At 41.1% G+C, this 15,815-nt stretch overlaps 2 protein-coding genes across 4 annotated transcripts in view; one reads left to right on the forward strand and one right to left on the reverse strand.

The window, feature by feature from the left end:
* Nucleotides 1-1,371: 1,371 nt before the first annotated feature.
* Nucleotides 1,372-6,499, reverse strand: bloc1s2 (biogenesis of lysosomal organelles complex-1, subunit 2). Its single transcript, XM_050055628.1, has 5 exons — nt 6,285-6,499; nt 5,926-6,042; nt 4,101-4,220; nt 3,885-3,989; nt 1,372-2,227 (listed from the first exon to the last, which is right to left on the reverse strand). The coding sequence occupies exons 1-5, from the start codon at nt 6,448-6,450 to the stop codon at nt 2,196-2,198; spliced, it is 540 nt and encodes a 179-aa protein (XP_049911585.1). The 5' UTR covers nt 6,451-6,499; the 3' UTR covers nt 1,372-2,195.
* A 1,705-nt stretch (nt 6,500-8,204) lies between these two features.
* The window catches only part of usp24 (ubiquitin specific peptidase 24), a 47,056-nt gene continuing 39,445 nt past the window's right edge, over nt 8,205-15,815 (forward strand). For all 3 annotated transcript variants that reach the window (XM_050056024.1, XM_050056022.1, XM_050056023.1), the window contains exons 1-5: nt 8,205-8,614; nt 13,251-13,419; nt 13,664-13,731; nt 13,834-13,977; nt 15,418-15,543. In XM_050056024.1, the coding sequence (XP_049911981.1) occupies nt 8,336-8,614; nt 13,251-13,419; nt 13,664-13,731; nt 13,834-13,977; nt 15,418-15,543 (786 nt within the window). In that variant the 5' untranslated portion in view covers nt 8,205-8,335. The remainder of the gene's footprint in view (nt 8,615-13,250; nt 13,420-13,663; nt 13,732-13,833; nt 13,978-15,417; nt 15,544-15,815) is intronic.

Consider the following 15,815-nt stretch of genomic DNA (forward strand, 5'->3'; position numbering starts at 1 on the left):
GGGAACCCCTGCCCTACAGTATACATACACACATGCACACTTACATAATCACAATCAGTGGAACACATTTTCAGTTATCAGTACCATGAAATTATTACACATCTGCTCACTTGTTCCAAATGTGCTTGTGGCTGTTGGATAATGCTTCTGCATTAAGTCTCCACACGCATACTCAGTGGAACGTGGGAACACTTTTCATATTAGACCTCAACTGGAAATATATGGAAAAGAAGATAAAGAAACACTGCTGCGATAACGATCGTTCCTCTGCAGATTACTAAAGATACATCAACCCAAGTGGCTATGTCATTTTTTGATGTATATGTCTTTTGTTTGGCTGCTTCCTTTTCTGTATAGGCAACACCCTTAGAATAACAGCACTTCATTTAAGATGATGAATTCTTTAAGATGAGATGGCGGGGTGTAAAAATGAGATGACGACCTGGTAGTGCCGTATCTTCTTGGCATCTCAATTCGATTAATCGGTTGAGTAATACCAAGAGTACAGGTCTGACTTGTATTCTGTAACATATACCAGTTCTTGCATCTGCACTTAACATCCAGCTGGTTTGAAAGCCACTAATACACACATTAAATTCCCACACCCTAACTATATTACTACAGTATGGTCCGGTTTTGTGGTACTTTCCAAACTAAATAATACTAAAAAACAAGTTTACCTATGATTATTATGTTACCTTCTCTTCTATGCTTGACTGCTTCCTGGCACTCACATTTAGCTTTTATAAAACAACCCCAAAATCATTTAATAGACCTGATTTGAGAGCCTTTGGGAGTGGAGCTGAATTTATGCCCCAGGGCCCTGGAAAAAGGCAGGGGGAAAGGGAGAGATGGAAGATCACAGCGCAACAGTAAATAATGTTACAGTATGAATAATGAGCTCCCTCTGTGCCTGGGCCTCAACTGGACTAATGACAGAGACCTGGTTTAGATTAGGTCCTGCACAAACATATATACACAAGCGTACATGTGCAACACACACAAACCCACACACTGTCAGGAGGGAGGTCCTGTCAGTTTAGATAATCTGTTGCCCATGGCAAAAAGGGTTCTGGGTTCTGCTCTGGGACAGCTAATATAAAGGAGGAAACAAAGGAGGCAAAGGGCATCGCACACATCTTTAGTCACCCATTCACCCTTTCCTTTAAATTGTTGAGCATGTCTCATCTGTTTCCCTCTGTTGGTCTTACTCTTCCCGGAGTTTTTCTTCTTCTGAGAAGGCTGAAAGTCAAAGCTCCTTCAGCCGTGGATCAGTTTTTCCAGAGCGATACAATATCTCACACCATCAATTCAAGTCTATCGTGGTGCAGGTCTGCCATCTGCTGTCAGTAACAGGAAACAGTCACGTAATGATATGCACATCATGATTTATTATTTAAAAAACCTCCAGTTTTCAGTGTCAAAATCTCCAGATAAACAACCTATCATACTTATCAAGTATCTTTTATTTCAAACTGCAGACTTTAAACTCATTCTACAGAGATAGTGTGATTTCCAGCTGCTCTGTGCTCTACACAGTAACCTTTTCATTTATACCAAACTCTATAAGTTAATCAGTTTGTGATACTATTAACACAGCCCAGACAGATGAATGTGTGACAACAACAAATCCCAATGCACGTCAGGCGATCAAGTGGAAATCTGTCTGTCCAGAGGTCAGTTGCCTGAAATGCTCAGAATTAAAAGGCTGAGGCTTTATTAAAAACACATCTATGATCATGCTCCATCATATAAATATCTACATACGACAACGTACAAGTCTCTGCCGATCTGCTGTGTTTCTTTATGTTTAGTAGTAAGTTAGTATTATGTGATTCCACCATTCAATTAAGATATGCTACTAATTAAGCAGGTTTATTTAACATAAAGTGTATCTGCACAATGTGGGCACACACCACACACACTCCCTCATCTTGGCTGCACGACTGCTGCCAAAATCAGTGATGCTGGAGTTAAATCTAAGCCAAATGCTGCAGTACTAATTCATGTGCTTTCAGCTGCTTCCTCTAGGGTCCTCTCTAGGTGTCAAAGTGGCTCTGACTGTTTGTTGTTTCAGTCTCAGTTCACATCCTCCCCGCAGCTCCTGGCTCCACTGGCAGGGAGCGAGGAAGGCGAGGCAGGGTTAAAGAAGGTGAGAAGGCACCATAACTCTCCAGTCTGCCTCTTCTTCCCTCTCATCGCTTCTCCAGTTTTTTGAACCTGGCCTCTGTAAAGATAAGAAAACACAGGGATGTGATCACTCTGTAGCTAATGAGTGCTTGAGTCCAAATACAACACAATGGGGTGATGTTTGACTCTCTGTATGCTGTACTGTGGAGGCGTTTAGGTCAGGAATGATGTGTGGTATCACAGCGCCATCTGCTGGTACACTTCATAATGCTTTGCAACATGAGCTGATAAATGTGGCTGTACTATTATTGGTCTGAGCCACACATACCAGACAAAGTAGCCAGCAAACAGAGTGAGAGGCTGTCATGTTTCTGTCATGCAGGGTGTGAGCTCTAATTGACAGAAAAACAGACACTCACCAAACATTGTGAAGGAAGCAAATTGTAGAATTTTACAAATATTATTGTTGATTTCGCCAAGTTAGTAAGAACATTAGTTAACTTGCAGAAATAAACGTATAACATTTATGTTATGTTGCAGTGTGTGATGGATTCCAATTAATTCACATATAATCACTCTCACTCATTACAGTCTTTGACTTTAAGGTCTGGTGTGTAGGTTTTAGGGAGATTTAGAGGTATCTAGTGGTGAAGATAGCAAACTGCAACCAGTTGAAACCTGGAACTACTTCAGTGTTTATTGTTCTGAAGGTTTTTACTGAGAGCCAACTCATCTGCAGAGGTCTCTTCCTCTCTGAAACAAATGGAGCAGGTGATTCAAGGTGGTAAAAACAGAGTAAAGCAGTTCCACATTACAAATCAGTGTTTCTCCAATGCTGTTTTTGTCAGAAATAGGCTGCTAGCCCAGCACCTGCTAATGTGTGCTCACCTTTTGTCTCAGGTAACTTAACATCCACATGTTCAGGGTGTCTTTAACAGGAGCCAAATTATCTGTAGAGATCTCTTCCTCTCCAAAACAAGCATACCCAGTGACTTAATCTGGTCAAAACGCTGAGTAAAACAATTTCATGTTCAAAAATCTGTGTTTTTCCAATGCTGCTTGTCATGGAGGGGCTGCTAACTACAGTGGCCAATGCGAAAATGCAAATGGCCCTATCTAGAGCCAGTGTTTGATTTGTCGGTTCTGGGTTACTGTAGAAACATAGTGGTGCAAAATGGTGGACTCCGTAGACCAACATGTAGATACAAACAGCTCATTCTAAGGTAACGAAAAGACAGCTATACTTATGTTCAGGTGATTGTACACCAAAGAGGTGGCATGTTGGTACAGTGGTTAGCATTGTCGCCTCACAGCAAGAGGGTTCGTGTTTCGAACTCAGAGTGGAGGAGCCCTTCTGTGCAGAGTTTGCATGTTCTCCCTGTGTCAGCGTGGGTTTCCTCCAGGTGCTCCAGCTTCCTCCCACAGTCCAAAGACATGCAGGTTAATTGGTGACTCTAAATTGTCCGTAGGTGTGAATGTGAGTGTGAATGGTTGTCTGTCTCTATGTGTCAGCCCTGTGATGGTATGGCGACCAACCAGGGCGTACCACGCCTCTTGTCAGTGTCAGCTGGGATAGCCTCCAGCCCCCCCGCCACCTCTAACAGGATAAGCGGTTATGAAGAAAGGAATGAATGGATGAATAAACACAAAAGAAAACGTGTTAATTCTGTTATATTTCTGCCAATATATCCCCCTAAATCCTACACACTGGACCTCTAATATATTATACGCAAACTTTTGCACTTGAGTCTTACCCAGTTTCTTGGAGTATGCGTCCAGTTTGTAAGCAGCCTGTTCAAGTGAAGACACTTGCTCTTCAATCTGGTTTATCTGGTCCAAGTAGGGCTGTAGGCTAGCATCTAAACCAAACACACATACCAGCCACATGTTCATGGTGTAGTAGTAAAAATAATACATGAACTAGAAATAATGACTGTTTTGTGTGTGTGCACATAATGTATCTCACTCACATTTGTTGTTTAGATCCTGCAGGTTACGGCTTATGTTGATGCTGATATCCTTCATTTCCATGTACTTCAGACTGGTGAGCTTGTTCATGTTCTCCAACAGACGGTAATCCTCGCAAGTCCCTGGTAAAGTAAGAACATGGAAATTATTTGCATGAAAAGAATACGGTTTCCGCTGTACCCGATCAGCTATGTCTGCTTTTTACCATTTCCTGAAAAATACTTTTCTCACTCAACAAAGGCCATGTCATTGGAGCCATTTTTGTTGATTTAAGCAAAGCCTTTGATACAGTGAATCATCATATTCAGCTGAATAAACTAAGCTCATTTCAACTCCCCCCTCTGTGATATCAATGCTCTCCTCTTAACTATCCAACAGGTTTCAAGTAGTTAAAATCAGGTAACATCTCCCCCTCTAACTTGTAAAATGGGAGTTCCACAAGGCAGCATTTTGGGCCCTGTACTTTTTCTCCTTTATATCAATGACCTTCCTAACGTGTGAAAATAGTCTAATTGTTTACTATATGCTATGACACTGTGATCGAAACTATCATCTAATCTTAACCACTTACATGACTGTCATTGTCAAGAAAACAGAATGTATGTATTTTCAGTCCCCTAAAAAACAATATCTATGTCTGACCCTATTCATTTTGCAAATCAAACACTAATTTGAAAAAGATGTCAGACGCACACTCTAAGACTCGATGCAAAAATATTTTCTTTTATTCAAGTACCAACGTTTCAACTAGACTGTCTTCATCAGGGTATAGTACCCCCTTCATCCATACCCTGATGAAGATGGTCTAGTTGAAACGTTGGTACTTGAATAAAAGAAAACATTTCTGCATTGAATCTTAGAGTGTGCGGCTGACATCTTTTTTTCAAATTTGTATATTTTCGTCAATGGTCAGCACCTCTCCAACCCTGGTGTGCGCTCCTCCTCTCTCTTCGCAAATCAAACACTAACCATCGCAGAAACCTACAAATATCTTTGAGTATTCCTCACTTATCGACACCACATTCAGAACCTAACAAAGACGCTAAACCAGAGACTATACGTCTATAACAAGATCAGACCATATCTCACCCCTGCTGTCTCAGACACATACCTACATGCAATCACTCTCTCGAAAATATTCTACTGTCTCCCAGTTTGGTTCCTCACAGCAAAGGAAACCATAGAACCAATGGCAAGACTATACAACAGAGCCTACAAGATGGAAACCTCCCCCGTTGGACTCATCATTGCACCGCAATCTCACACTCTAACGCTCTGACTTTTCAAAACCACACAGATGATCTAGCCATTAAACTCTATTTTCAGATCCTAAATAACAACTCCAGTCCTACACTTACTGCTCTACTTCCAAGTCATTATGGTCAAAGATCATTATGTCACACTTACAATGAGATCTGGAGCGAGATCCCACACTACATTAGAGCAATAACCTCTATTGCACATTTCAAACACATATAAACACTGTCTGATGGAAGGACATACCTGCAGCCACTGATTTAAATCCCATATCCTATTTTACGCCACTTCAGTCCACTGCTTTGCATTATGTATGTAACTGCCTATGTTGATTGTTGGTTTTTATTCTGTATTGTAATATGTTTTTGTTGTTTTGTTTTAACTGAGTCAGTCCGGTTTCACCTGTAACTCAAAGTTTCTGTTACTTCCTTTCCTGTATAAATAAATGAATGAAATGAAAGTGAGAAACAAAAGGAGTGCATCAGTAAATCACTGATCTGGCTAATATGTTTTCCTCTGTGCAGAGACTAAGGAAGAGAAAATGAGGAAGTGTGCAATGTGTTAGAAGACCTGTTAGTTCCCCTTGCAGGAAGATGGCCATCTTTTCAAACATATCAGTGCACAGCTCGTTGATATCAGGCTCTGCTGGCTCCACTGCCTCCTCTGCTGTCTCCACACCACCATCACCTGAGCCAAAGAATCAGGAGCAGGATGAAGACAACACAAAACACAGCTTGTCCATTTAGTTCAAACAATAGCCAAAGTGGGGATAAAAATAACAAAGCTAAATACAGGGAAAATGTAAAACATATGGAAACAGACAATGACTGTCTACAATGTAACCCACACTGAAAGTCAAAAATAATTTGGTTATTATATGCTACGTTAGCATTAGCAAGCTACGGAAGCCGCAATGAAGCATCCCTCACTGTTCGTGCTGGGCTTTTTGGGAGCGACCGCCGGGCTTTCTGTCACATCCTCCGGGCCTTCCGTGTGACTGCTGGCGCTCGCAGCCGCATTCAGAGCCGCTAAGTGGGCCGCTGGTGCCCTGGAGATGCTGTCCATTGCTGCGGCGTCGTCGCCAGTTGCAGCCATTTTGTTCCTGTTTTGACTTTTTCCTTGTCACATGAGCGGAGTGTTCACGTGACGTCCGCCCGCCACCACAACCACCACCCCTACTCGCGCGCATTGCCACGCCCTGGTGATGTTTGAGGCTGGACTGTGAGACACCAGCGGTTAATTACAGTCGGAAATATTTCAAACTACTTTTATCTTGAATTTTTTTCCCCAACTTTATTTTGCTGGTAACATTTATACTGGTTTTATCAGACTTTAAATTAGTATTTAATCAGTCACTAAAAAGAAGAAACCAAGACAAAAAGGTTCACCTGTGCAAATAAAATATAGTTATCTTAGAGTAAGTATGTTGTATGAAGGCTGCAGCGTGTCACCAGAATGATTACAGATAATAACTTTTACCATAAATCAATTTTTATTTTTTTTTAAAAAGGTCATTGAATTTAAGAATAAAGTCTTTTAAATATAAGTTTGTTATTATTATTGTGAGCCTTTGCACATCCCTGAAAATATATATTTTTGCAAACCCCAGTCTTGCTCTGTCATTTTAAACAGTTAAACCATACACATTTTAAATAGTATTGTAATGCTTTTATTGCAATGTTTCTGTTCTACATTTATGTTTCTTGTCTATGCAATAAATCACCAATGCACATTATGCTGTATGTTTGACTGTTTTCATTTTGCAATTGCTTTAATTTAAAATTTAATTTGGTTCTCTCTGCTATTTAAATGTGAGAATGCAGTTTGCCACCTCGAAATGTAATGAAACTTGTTTCCCAGACTTTTATCACCATTTTAAAAAACAAAAGCAACACAAATGTATTTTACAACTACAAGAAACCAAAACACTTTGCATGCTTTGGTTACTTTCTTTGTTTTCCAATAACAACTAAAATATAATACCAATATAATATTGATTTCATACAATTTAATTCTCCAAAGTGAGTTGTTTATTGTAATTTTATTGTAATTCTAACTTAGATACCATAAACAATTTCATCTCAACATCTGTGTTTCTCCATTCATACCTTGATAGTCGTTTAAAATAACAGGAGAGGCTTTTCTTGGCTGCTAAATTAGCTTTTCCAATTTCTATAGAAACTTGTTTTCACTAGCATACATTTTGGAGATACATTTCATCATCTCAGCGTGATAACATTTACCTTTGCTGAAATAACAGGAGATGCATTTGATGCACATGATTACATGTGTGTTAATAAATGATGGAGTGATAAATCGAAAGAAATTTTTATCTATCTATCTATCTATCTATCTATCTATCTATCTATCTATATATATATATATATATATATATATATATTATTATATATATATTTTTTTAAATTCTGGTGAAAATGGACTTCCATACATCCCTGATTCCCTGGACAGTAAAAATATACTGCTATTAAACATTAATCTTCGTAACCATAACAACATGTAGGACTCTTGTATTAATAAATAATGAAATGGTAAATTTTGATATAGTAAGTCCTCTCAAGGTAGATATATATATATATATATATATATATATATATATATATATATATATATATATATATATATATACACCTTATATATATATAATTATTTTTTTATTTTATTTTATTTATTTATTTTTGTTAAAGGCATGAATTTTTTTCGGGTGAAAATGGACTTCCATACATTCCTGATTCCCCGGACAGTAAAAAATACTGTTACTAGAAACCATTGCCGTGCAGGACTGTGCGCGCTCCCGCGAGAGGCATGCAGTTCTTGGCAACCTGTGTCGGCGCTGTTGTAGGGGAAGCCAGATCGTGACAGGCTAGTATCGCCGGACTGTAAACATGGCGGCGTGCACAGCTACAGGGCTGTGCCGAACACCCCGTTACTATTAGCCCGAGAGACTGAGACACCCCAAAAAATGGAGACCGAAGAGGAGCAGCACATAACGACGCTCCTCTGCATGGGTTTCCCAGACCCCGACGTGATACGGAAAGCGCTTCGGCTGGCAAAGAACGACATAAACGAGGCAGTGGCGCTCCTGACAAACGAAAGCCCCGGACTCGGGTATGGATACGAGCCGATGGAGAGCGGGCCTGCCCCCGGCGTGGGCTCGACTGGAGACGGGGAAAACAGCGGGCGGACCGGGACTGGAGGGTTTGATCCCCCGCCTGCTTACCACGATGTCGTGGATAGCGAGGTAAGAGCAACTAGCGTTTCACCGAGCATCAACTGGAGGAACGAGGAAGGAGAACTGGGCTAATTGGAACTTAACTGGGGAATAGTGGACTCGCCCATTTAACTAGCTAAACTTAGCAGCGTCGGTGCACCGAGCCCAACGTGAGCTGTCAGAGCAGGAGGTGAAATACTCTCCTGTCTAACGGGACAGGGCTCGTCAGTGGCTCACAGTGACTGGAGAACTGTCTGCTAACATGAAGCATAGCTACTTACATGATGGAATAAACCGAAATCGCTATTCTAAACTTACAAGCTAACCCAGCTAGCTAGTAGCAGGCGGTAGCAGGCTAGCTAACGTTAGTTGGGAGTTGAACGCGCCAGTAGCAGGACCAGGTGTAGCAGCACAGAGGCATCACTTCAGTCACACATTTAAACTGGCAGTAACGTTACTCTGCTGGTGGGTAATCAGTGCTATCAGTTAGCCCGCGGACAGCTGGCCGGATCATTCAGTTTGCCTTGCAGCAGCTTTGCAGAGGTTAGCCGACGTTAGCTTTCAGGTTGGCTGACAGCGTCAACCGTGCTCAGCTCCCACCGAGGTTGCAGTCCACTCGAACCGGGACTCCGAAGCGGTTTCGCAATGTCTCAACCATACGTGGCCATTTTGATAATTCATCTGTGCACATTCTCAGCTGCCAAAATGCCAGTTTCTGGTGTCACTCAGTGATTACTGATGGAGAATCTGTGCGTGCATGTGATGCTGTGAGGCCAGCTATGGGTTCCCTGACAGTTGTCAGTGATTTACCTGCAGGTCGTATCATGTTGTCCTAGTTCGCAGTGTTAATGTCGTGTTGTAACAGCTAACTGATCATAAATTCTTGTCCACACAAGATATGCCATTATTGCTTTGAGTGGCACCTCGTGGAGCTGGAGAAAACTCGCCCACAGTAACTTGACCTGAAGCCTGTTGCTCTCTCAGATCTCCTAAACCCTGCAGATGCTGCCAGAGGAGGCAACACATTCTTAGAAAGTCACAAATCCTTTTAACTGTATCATTATTGATTCAGACTTCCCAACCACTTGTTGTATCCCTTTGATAGCTCTTTGAGCTGCTGTGATTAATATGGGTCAGCAGAATAGGCACAAATAAACTACAGTGGTTCCAGTACCTGTTGGCCATCTTTCTTCCTCCTCATACTCTCTTACTGCTGTCACACTCTGATGCAGGCTGTTATAGTAAGTGTAGTACAAACAACAGTTGTTATTTACAGTATGCAGAAAATGGCACGCGCTTGCAGGTTACTGTGGATAATGAGCCTATTTATGTCAATATGCCAACAGTGGTATTGTTACAGACTAACTCAGCCCAAAGTGACTCACTCTCTGAGTTCATTAAATTTCACTAAGAGCTGCCAAAAAGATTTTTCATGTATGCCCACATGCCAAAGAAGTCTAATTTGAGCCTATTTTTCCATTTAAACCAGTTTGTCTAATGAATGATTCATCTGTGTTTGAGCCATTATTGTAATGGATTTCTCTACTCATGTATATTATTGAAGCATTAACAGAATTTCTATTTGTCGTGAAATGGAGACATTAACAGGTGTCACTCCCACGTGTCATAGTAAGCTCTAAAACATGCAGCTTCAAGGATGAAAGTGCTTTATTTCCTTTATTCGCTTCCCCTGTTTGCTGTATTTGTGCTTAAGAGGCATGTCACAGGTCTTTGGCCCCATGTTTTGCTCCTAAATATAGTCCTGCAGTCCCCTTAACACACACACTAACACATTGCAGTTTTTGCAGGGGGTCCCAGGAGGGTTGCAGGGTGCATAGTAACAGCGCGGCGTGAGTTACCTCATCGTGCTGCACAACCACACATGTGCTGTGCCCGCTTTGGGACCTGAACCTTTCCCCTAAAGGCTGTGAAACATAGAGCTTTGCAGCTCAGTTACATGTTTGTTTGCATGTTTGATTACTATTTGTGACAGGTTCTGCATGTTGTGTACAACTACAGGAAGGTATTCCTTTAATTTAAATGAAAGAACCTGTTTTTATGCTCAATTTAAATTGTCAGTTCTGGATTAGAAATAAAAAAATTTCCTTTTGGTTACTCTTTTGACCTAGTGTTTTCCAGGACCGGTGTTAGGTTAGTCTCTCTTTTTCCTTCCTCTCGTCCATCTATCTGTCATTTCTAATTTTCCTAGAAAGGGAAAGGATGAAATATGACGCTTCTCTGTTGCCTTCTTCTCCCCTTCCCTCTCCCCTGTTCTCCTCTCCTTTCTGTCCAGTCCATCACTTTATATTATATATGTATCAGTGTGCAGCGCAGTGTAACATGCTCTGAACACTTTGACCATTATGTATGCAAATATGTGGAGATGTATTCACAATGGGAAGATTTGACCTAACCATACTTTGCTTTATTAATATTTCTACTGCGCAGTGCCCGCAGGCAAAATGGACAAATGGGTTGTATTAGTTTTGGTCATTTATAATGTAGTGAGAGCTGAATCCCAGGGCTCAGTTATAGTTTAAAGGAGAACTTCTCCCCAAATTCAAAATTATTTATATTTTTCTCTTACGTGTAATGGTATTTATCAGTCTAGGCTGCTTTGGTGTGAGCCCCTGAGTGCTGGAGATATCGGCCATAGAGATGTCTGCCTTCTCTTGAATATAATGGAACTAGAAGGCACTCAGCTTGTGGTGCTCAGAGCGCCAAAAAATACATTTGAAAAACTCAACAGCAATGTCTCTTTGTAGAAATCATAACCCGGCTGCTTAAGACAATCCACAGATGTTGTTGTGAGCAGTTCTGTGCGCTAGGAACTATTTTCTTTCTGCCAAGCGACATCTGCCAGCCCTATCACCACACAGATACTGCTAGCTCACCCACAATGCAAGTTTATTGTTACTTCAAACTGAAATTCATCTTGCGTCCTCAGACAGCTCAGCTCAAGGAGCTCACACACAAATTAGACATGCAATTACACAAACAGCACATCCTCATGAAAGCACACCAAACAATTATGACCATGAAACACATCATTTAACATCCTCAGATTCACATTTTAGTCAGGAGCACACTGATTTTGGTTTAGCAACAGGATAGACTGATGTATAGACAAAATTTTCAACCTGTTGTGTTCAAATGGAGGGACTCTGAATCATCCTTTGAAGTGCAGAAGTTGGTATTCTCCTTTTAGAACATGCGAGGGGTCAGCAGAAATACACTTAGCAAGTCTGAGTATGCACATTTTGTGGGTTGTCTGAAAGAACTGTGCCAGAGGTTGGCCAGTAATCTTAACTCAAAGTTGATTGTATAGTAACCTAGCACCGCTAAGCTAGCTAATGTGACATCTCATCTGAGGTGGACATCATAAATGTTTACATCTTGTGCTGTCACAAGCACGAGCCATTAGTAGATGCGCACTTCCTTCTGTGCATTGATACACTTAGTGGTTGTAGTTGGGTAGACAGAAAATAGTTCCTACATGAAACTGCTCACGACAAGGTTTGTGTATTATCTTCAGTAACTAGGTCATGATTTCTAGAAAGAGACATTGCTATTAAGGTTTTAAAAATGTATATTTTTGGCACTTTGAGCACCACAAGCCAAGTCCCATCGAGTTCTGTTATATTTGAGAGAAGGCAGACATCTCTACAGCCAATATCTCCAACACTCTACAGCTCACACCAAAACAATCTAGATTGATAAATAGCGCTACAGGTAAGAGTCAAGATACGGATTTTTGATTTTGGAGTGAACTGTCCCTTTAAGATACCTTCTGATGCAACACAGCAGTCTCCACAGATTACTATGCTTAAATGCTTTGCAGAGTTACAGTGCAAACATAAATCATTAGTTGAATTCAGACGTGACACGCTTTAGTGTTGCACATGTGTTCTGAAATGTTTCACAGGGCAGCACTATTCCAGAGGAGGGAGTTCTGCAATTTAATAATGAATAATCAGATGACTTCGTGAATATGTAAACAACTTTATGATGTAAATAATTCAATAATCCTTTGTCTGCTTTCACCACGTGGACTCATAGACTTTACTGCCACAGGCCATTTTGTTTTAATAGCACTTGTATGCTAAACCTGAACTTAGCATTTTGAACCACAAATGCAGAAGGTGTAAAAGGTGACTTTGAATGAGTTGAATTTTAACTTGCCCTTCATAACTGCTCAGATATGATCTGTGAAAATATGTCATCGTGGGTAGCATCCTTCTGATAACAAGACAGTGTCGTGTCATGTGGCAGGGTGTTTATTACATTTGACTTAAGCGCTCACACCCTGTCTTACACGTCACAACCCTTTTCTGTATCGCTCAGTGAAACACTTAAAACAAGCACCTGTCTGGATTTGTTTAAGCTTCTTGGGAGGAAATAGAAGAGACAAAAAGATGTAGCGATGAAGGACAGATTGTTGAGGAGAGGACACACTTTCCAAATGACTGCTATCGCTCTTCTCCCAGAGGGAGAGAAAGAATCAAGCATCATCCTCTCTGACTTTATCATTGCCAGAGGCCATTTGGATTAACCTCACACAGAGGACAGCTGCAGTGTCCTAAAACAATGGTCCACGCAGGGACGAGCTGTGAGAAATACGCTTACCCATAGCATTATGTTGTAATTATGTCGTGTGTGTTTACAGAGGAGCAATGATGAGAATGGGAACTGCTCTGGGGGCAGCATGGAGTTTCCCACCACCAACCTGTATGAGCTGGAGAGTCGAGTCTTCACCGACCACTGGTCCATACCTTACAAGAGAGAGGAGTCTCTGGGCAAGTGTCTTATCGCTTCCACCTGCCTCGCCCGGCACGGTAAGACCATAATTGTGTGGGATGAAAATAGTTTTTGAAAGTCTGCATTAAACTAAACGCTCTCCATCTGCGTTATTGTGTGGGCGACATGATTTGTTTTGAACTGTTGGGTGTTTATCACATGTTGTTATTTTGGACCCTCGTGCTACATGGCTCAATCTGTATCTCCCTCGTCACAGCTATTTTTTCCCCCATGTGTCGAAGTGGGATAAATATGTGAATCAAACCTCTCCTTCTCTGTCAGGTCTTGCTGACGCTGACGAGAACTGCAAGCGGTTCATGGATCGGTGCATGCCGGAGGCCTTTAAAAAGGTGAGCAATGAAACAGAGCAGAGATTGACTGTAGTAGTTGATTCATTTGCACACATTTTCCTGACTTTTCTCCTTCCTGTCTGCTTTGTTCACCATCACCAGTTGCTGACCAGCAGTGCTGTGCACAAATGGGGCACGGAGATTCACGAGGGAATCTACAACATGCTCATGTTGCTGGTGGAGCTGGTGGCAGAGAGGGTGAAGCAGGACCCCACACCTGTGAACCTGATGGCAGTCCTGACTATGGTGTGTTATCTCTCACTCTCTGTCTCTCTTAATATTTGCCTTTTAATAACCTGTCTTTTTGTATTTGTTCTTTAAAAAATTTTTTATTTAACTTTAGAATAAATACCCTCACTGCTGTTGCCAAGTGTTCACTCTTGGGGGAAATTTCGTGTCTCTGTAAATTAAAGAGTATGATGTAGACCTGCTGTGTATGAACAGTGTAATGAGATAACTGATTGTGATTTTATGCTATAGAAATAAAAACTGACTTGACCTGACCCTTTGAAAATGATGGAACATTTGGAGAACAAATAACCAACACATACTACTTTAAATGATCAATTAATATTTATTATGTGGCAGATGATCAATTAAGGAAGTTGCTTTAAATGTGCATTTTTAGTGTCAAGGGTACTATCTTAAAGGGATAGTGCACCCAAAAATGAAAATTCAGCCATTATCTACTCACCCTCATGCCGATGGAGGCTCAGGTGAAGTTTTAGAGTCCTTACAACACTTCCGGAGATCCAACTTCACCTGAGCCTCCATCAGCATATGGGTGAGTAGATAATGGCTGAATTTATATTTTTGGGTGCACTATCCCTTTAACAATAAAGCGCCTCGATAATTTTCGTGCTCTGAATCAGCAAATTGCTTTACCCAGACTGATTTTTTCGTGAGCCTACGTTTAAAATTGAATCTGCCACTGTGAGTAATTGGCCTGTGGTGTGAAGATTGATTGGCTGTGTGTACATGCACAAATTATTCCGGTTTTTGCCTTCATTCCGGAAAAGACAATATTCCTACTAAGCTGTTTACATGGATAATAAGAAAATTAATATTTAATTAATATTCCCGTTAACGTGCAGCAGCGCTAACTCCGATTTACTTTATGAAAAAGTAAAACGGCTGTCGCTTGTGCCAGAAGTTTTTGACTGGTGGCAAACTTTAATCCCTTTAACCACCCTCTTGAAAAGGTCGGTCTGTTAAAATCCAAGTAGTCTTTAAAAGTAGGTGTGTTTCTCCTTCAGAGCAGAAATACTGGCTTTTCTTTTGGCATGCATCTCAACCCCACAGCCTTGCTCACTGTTGGTGAGTTAGCCTGTGTACAGCGTATCCATGACAACGCACAGAGCTGACTGTAAACAGGCAAGAGGCTGTGTGTCACAAACTACGGTAAAAACCCCAACTGAGACACGTATTCCAAATAAGCTACATACATGTCCAAAGAATGCTATAAAAAGCTGAATAATATAGGCATATCCCGCATGTCTTAATCGGAAAATGGCGTAATTCAGAATAAGCTGTTTACATGACCATATTGTCATATTCGGAATAACGGAAATATTAGTGTGCACCATGTAAACGTTCCCAATGTCAGTCTGTCAGTTTATCAAAGGTATTGGACACTTTTAAGAAGAGATAACTATTTACATTCTGTGTCTTTGACCTTGTGTCCAGGCCTTCAACCCTGACAACGAGTACCATTTTAAGAACCGGTTGAAGGGTTGTCAGAGGAACTGGGCGGAAGTTTTTGGAGAAGAGGCTAACCAGTTTGCAGTCTCTCCGAGCAACGCCTATCAGAAAGTAAGGGGTACCTCATGTGTCAGGACTCTTAAGTTTTATTGCAGTGTGTGTGCCTGTTTATCCAGACGGACATGCAAGTATGTAAAGCTGTGCTGGTTTGAATATACACACTTCCTTATTAGCCTTTATTTACTCTTCATAGTCATGATCAGGGGCAGACAAACGAGTTCTTCATCCACGTTGTTGTGTAACTGAGCCACTGGGGCTCAGCAGAACATGTGTGACTGACACACAGCAGCTGTCAGAAAAGTTCTGTGTCTCACAATAATTTG

Source organism: Epinephelus moara, chromosome 10 (assembly GCF_006386435.1).
Source record: "Epinephelus moara isolate mb chromosome 10, YSFRI_EMoa_1.0, whole genome shotgun sequence".
NCBI lineage: Eukaryota > Metazoa > Chordata > Actinopteri > Perciformes > Serranidae > Epinephelus > Epinephelus moara.

Excerpts from the sequence above, each read along its gene's own strand:
- bloc1s2 (XM_050055628.1), bottom strand. The coding sequence starts at position 6,450 with ATGGCTGCAACTGGCGACGACGCCGCAGCAATGGACAGCATCTCCAGG. Across the intron at positions 6,043-6,284 it reads CAAAAAGCCCAGCACGAACA|GTGATGGTGGTGTGGAGACA; the intron begins GTGAGGGATGCT and ends TCTTTGGCTCAG. Across the intron at positions 2,228-3,884 it reads CGCATACTCCAAGAAACTGG|AGGCCAGGTTCAAAAAACTG; the intron begins GTAAGACTCAAG and ends TTATCTTTACAG.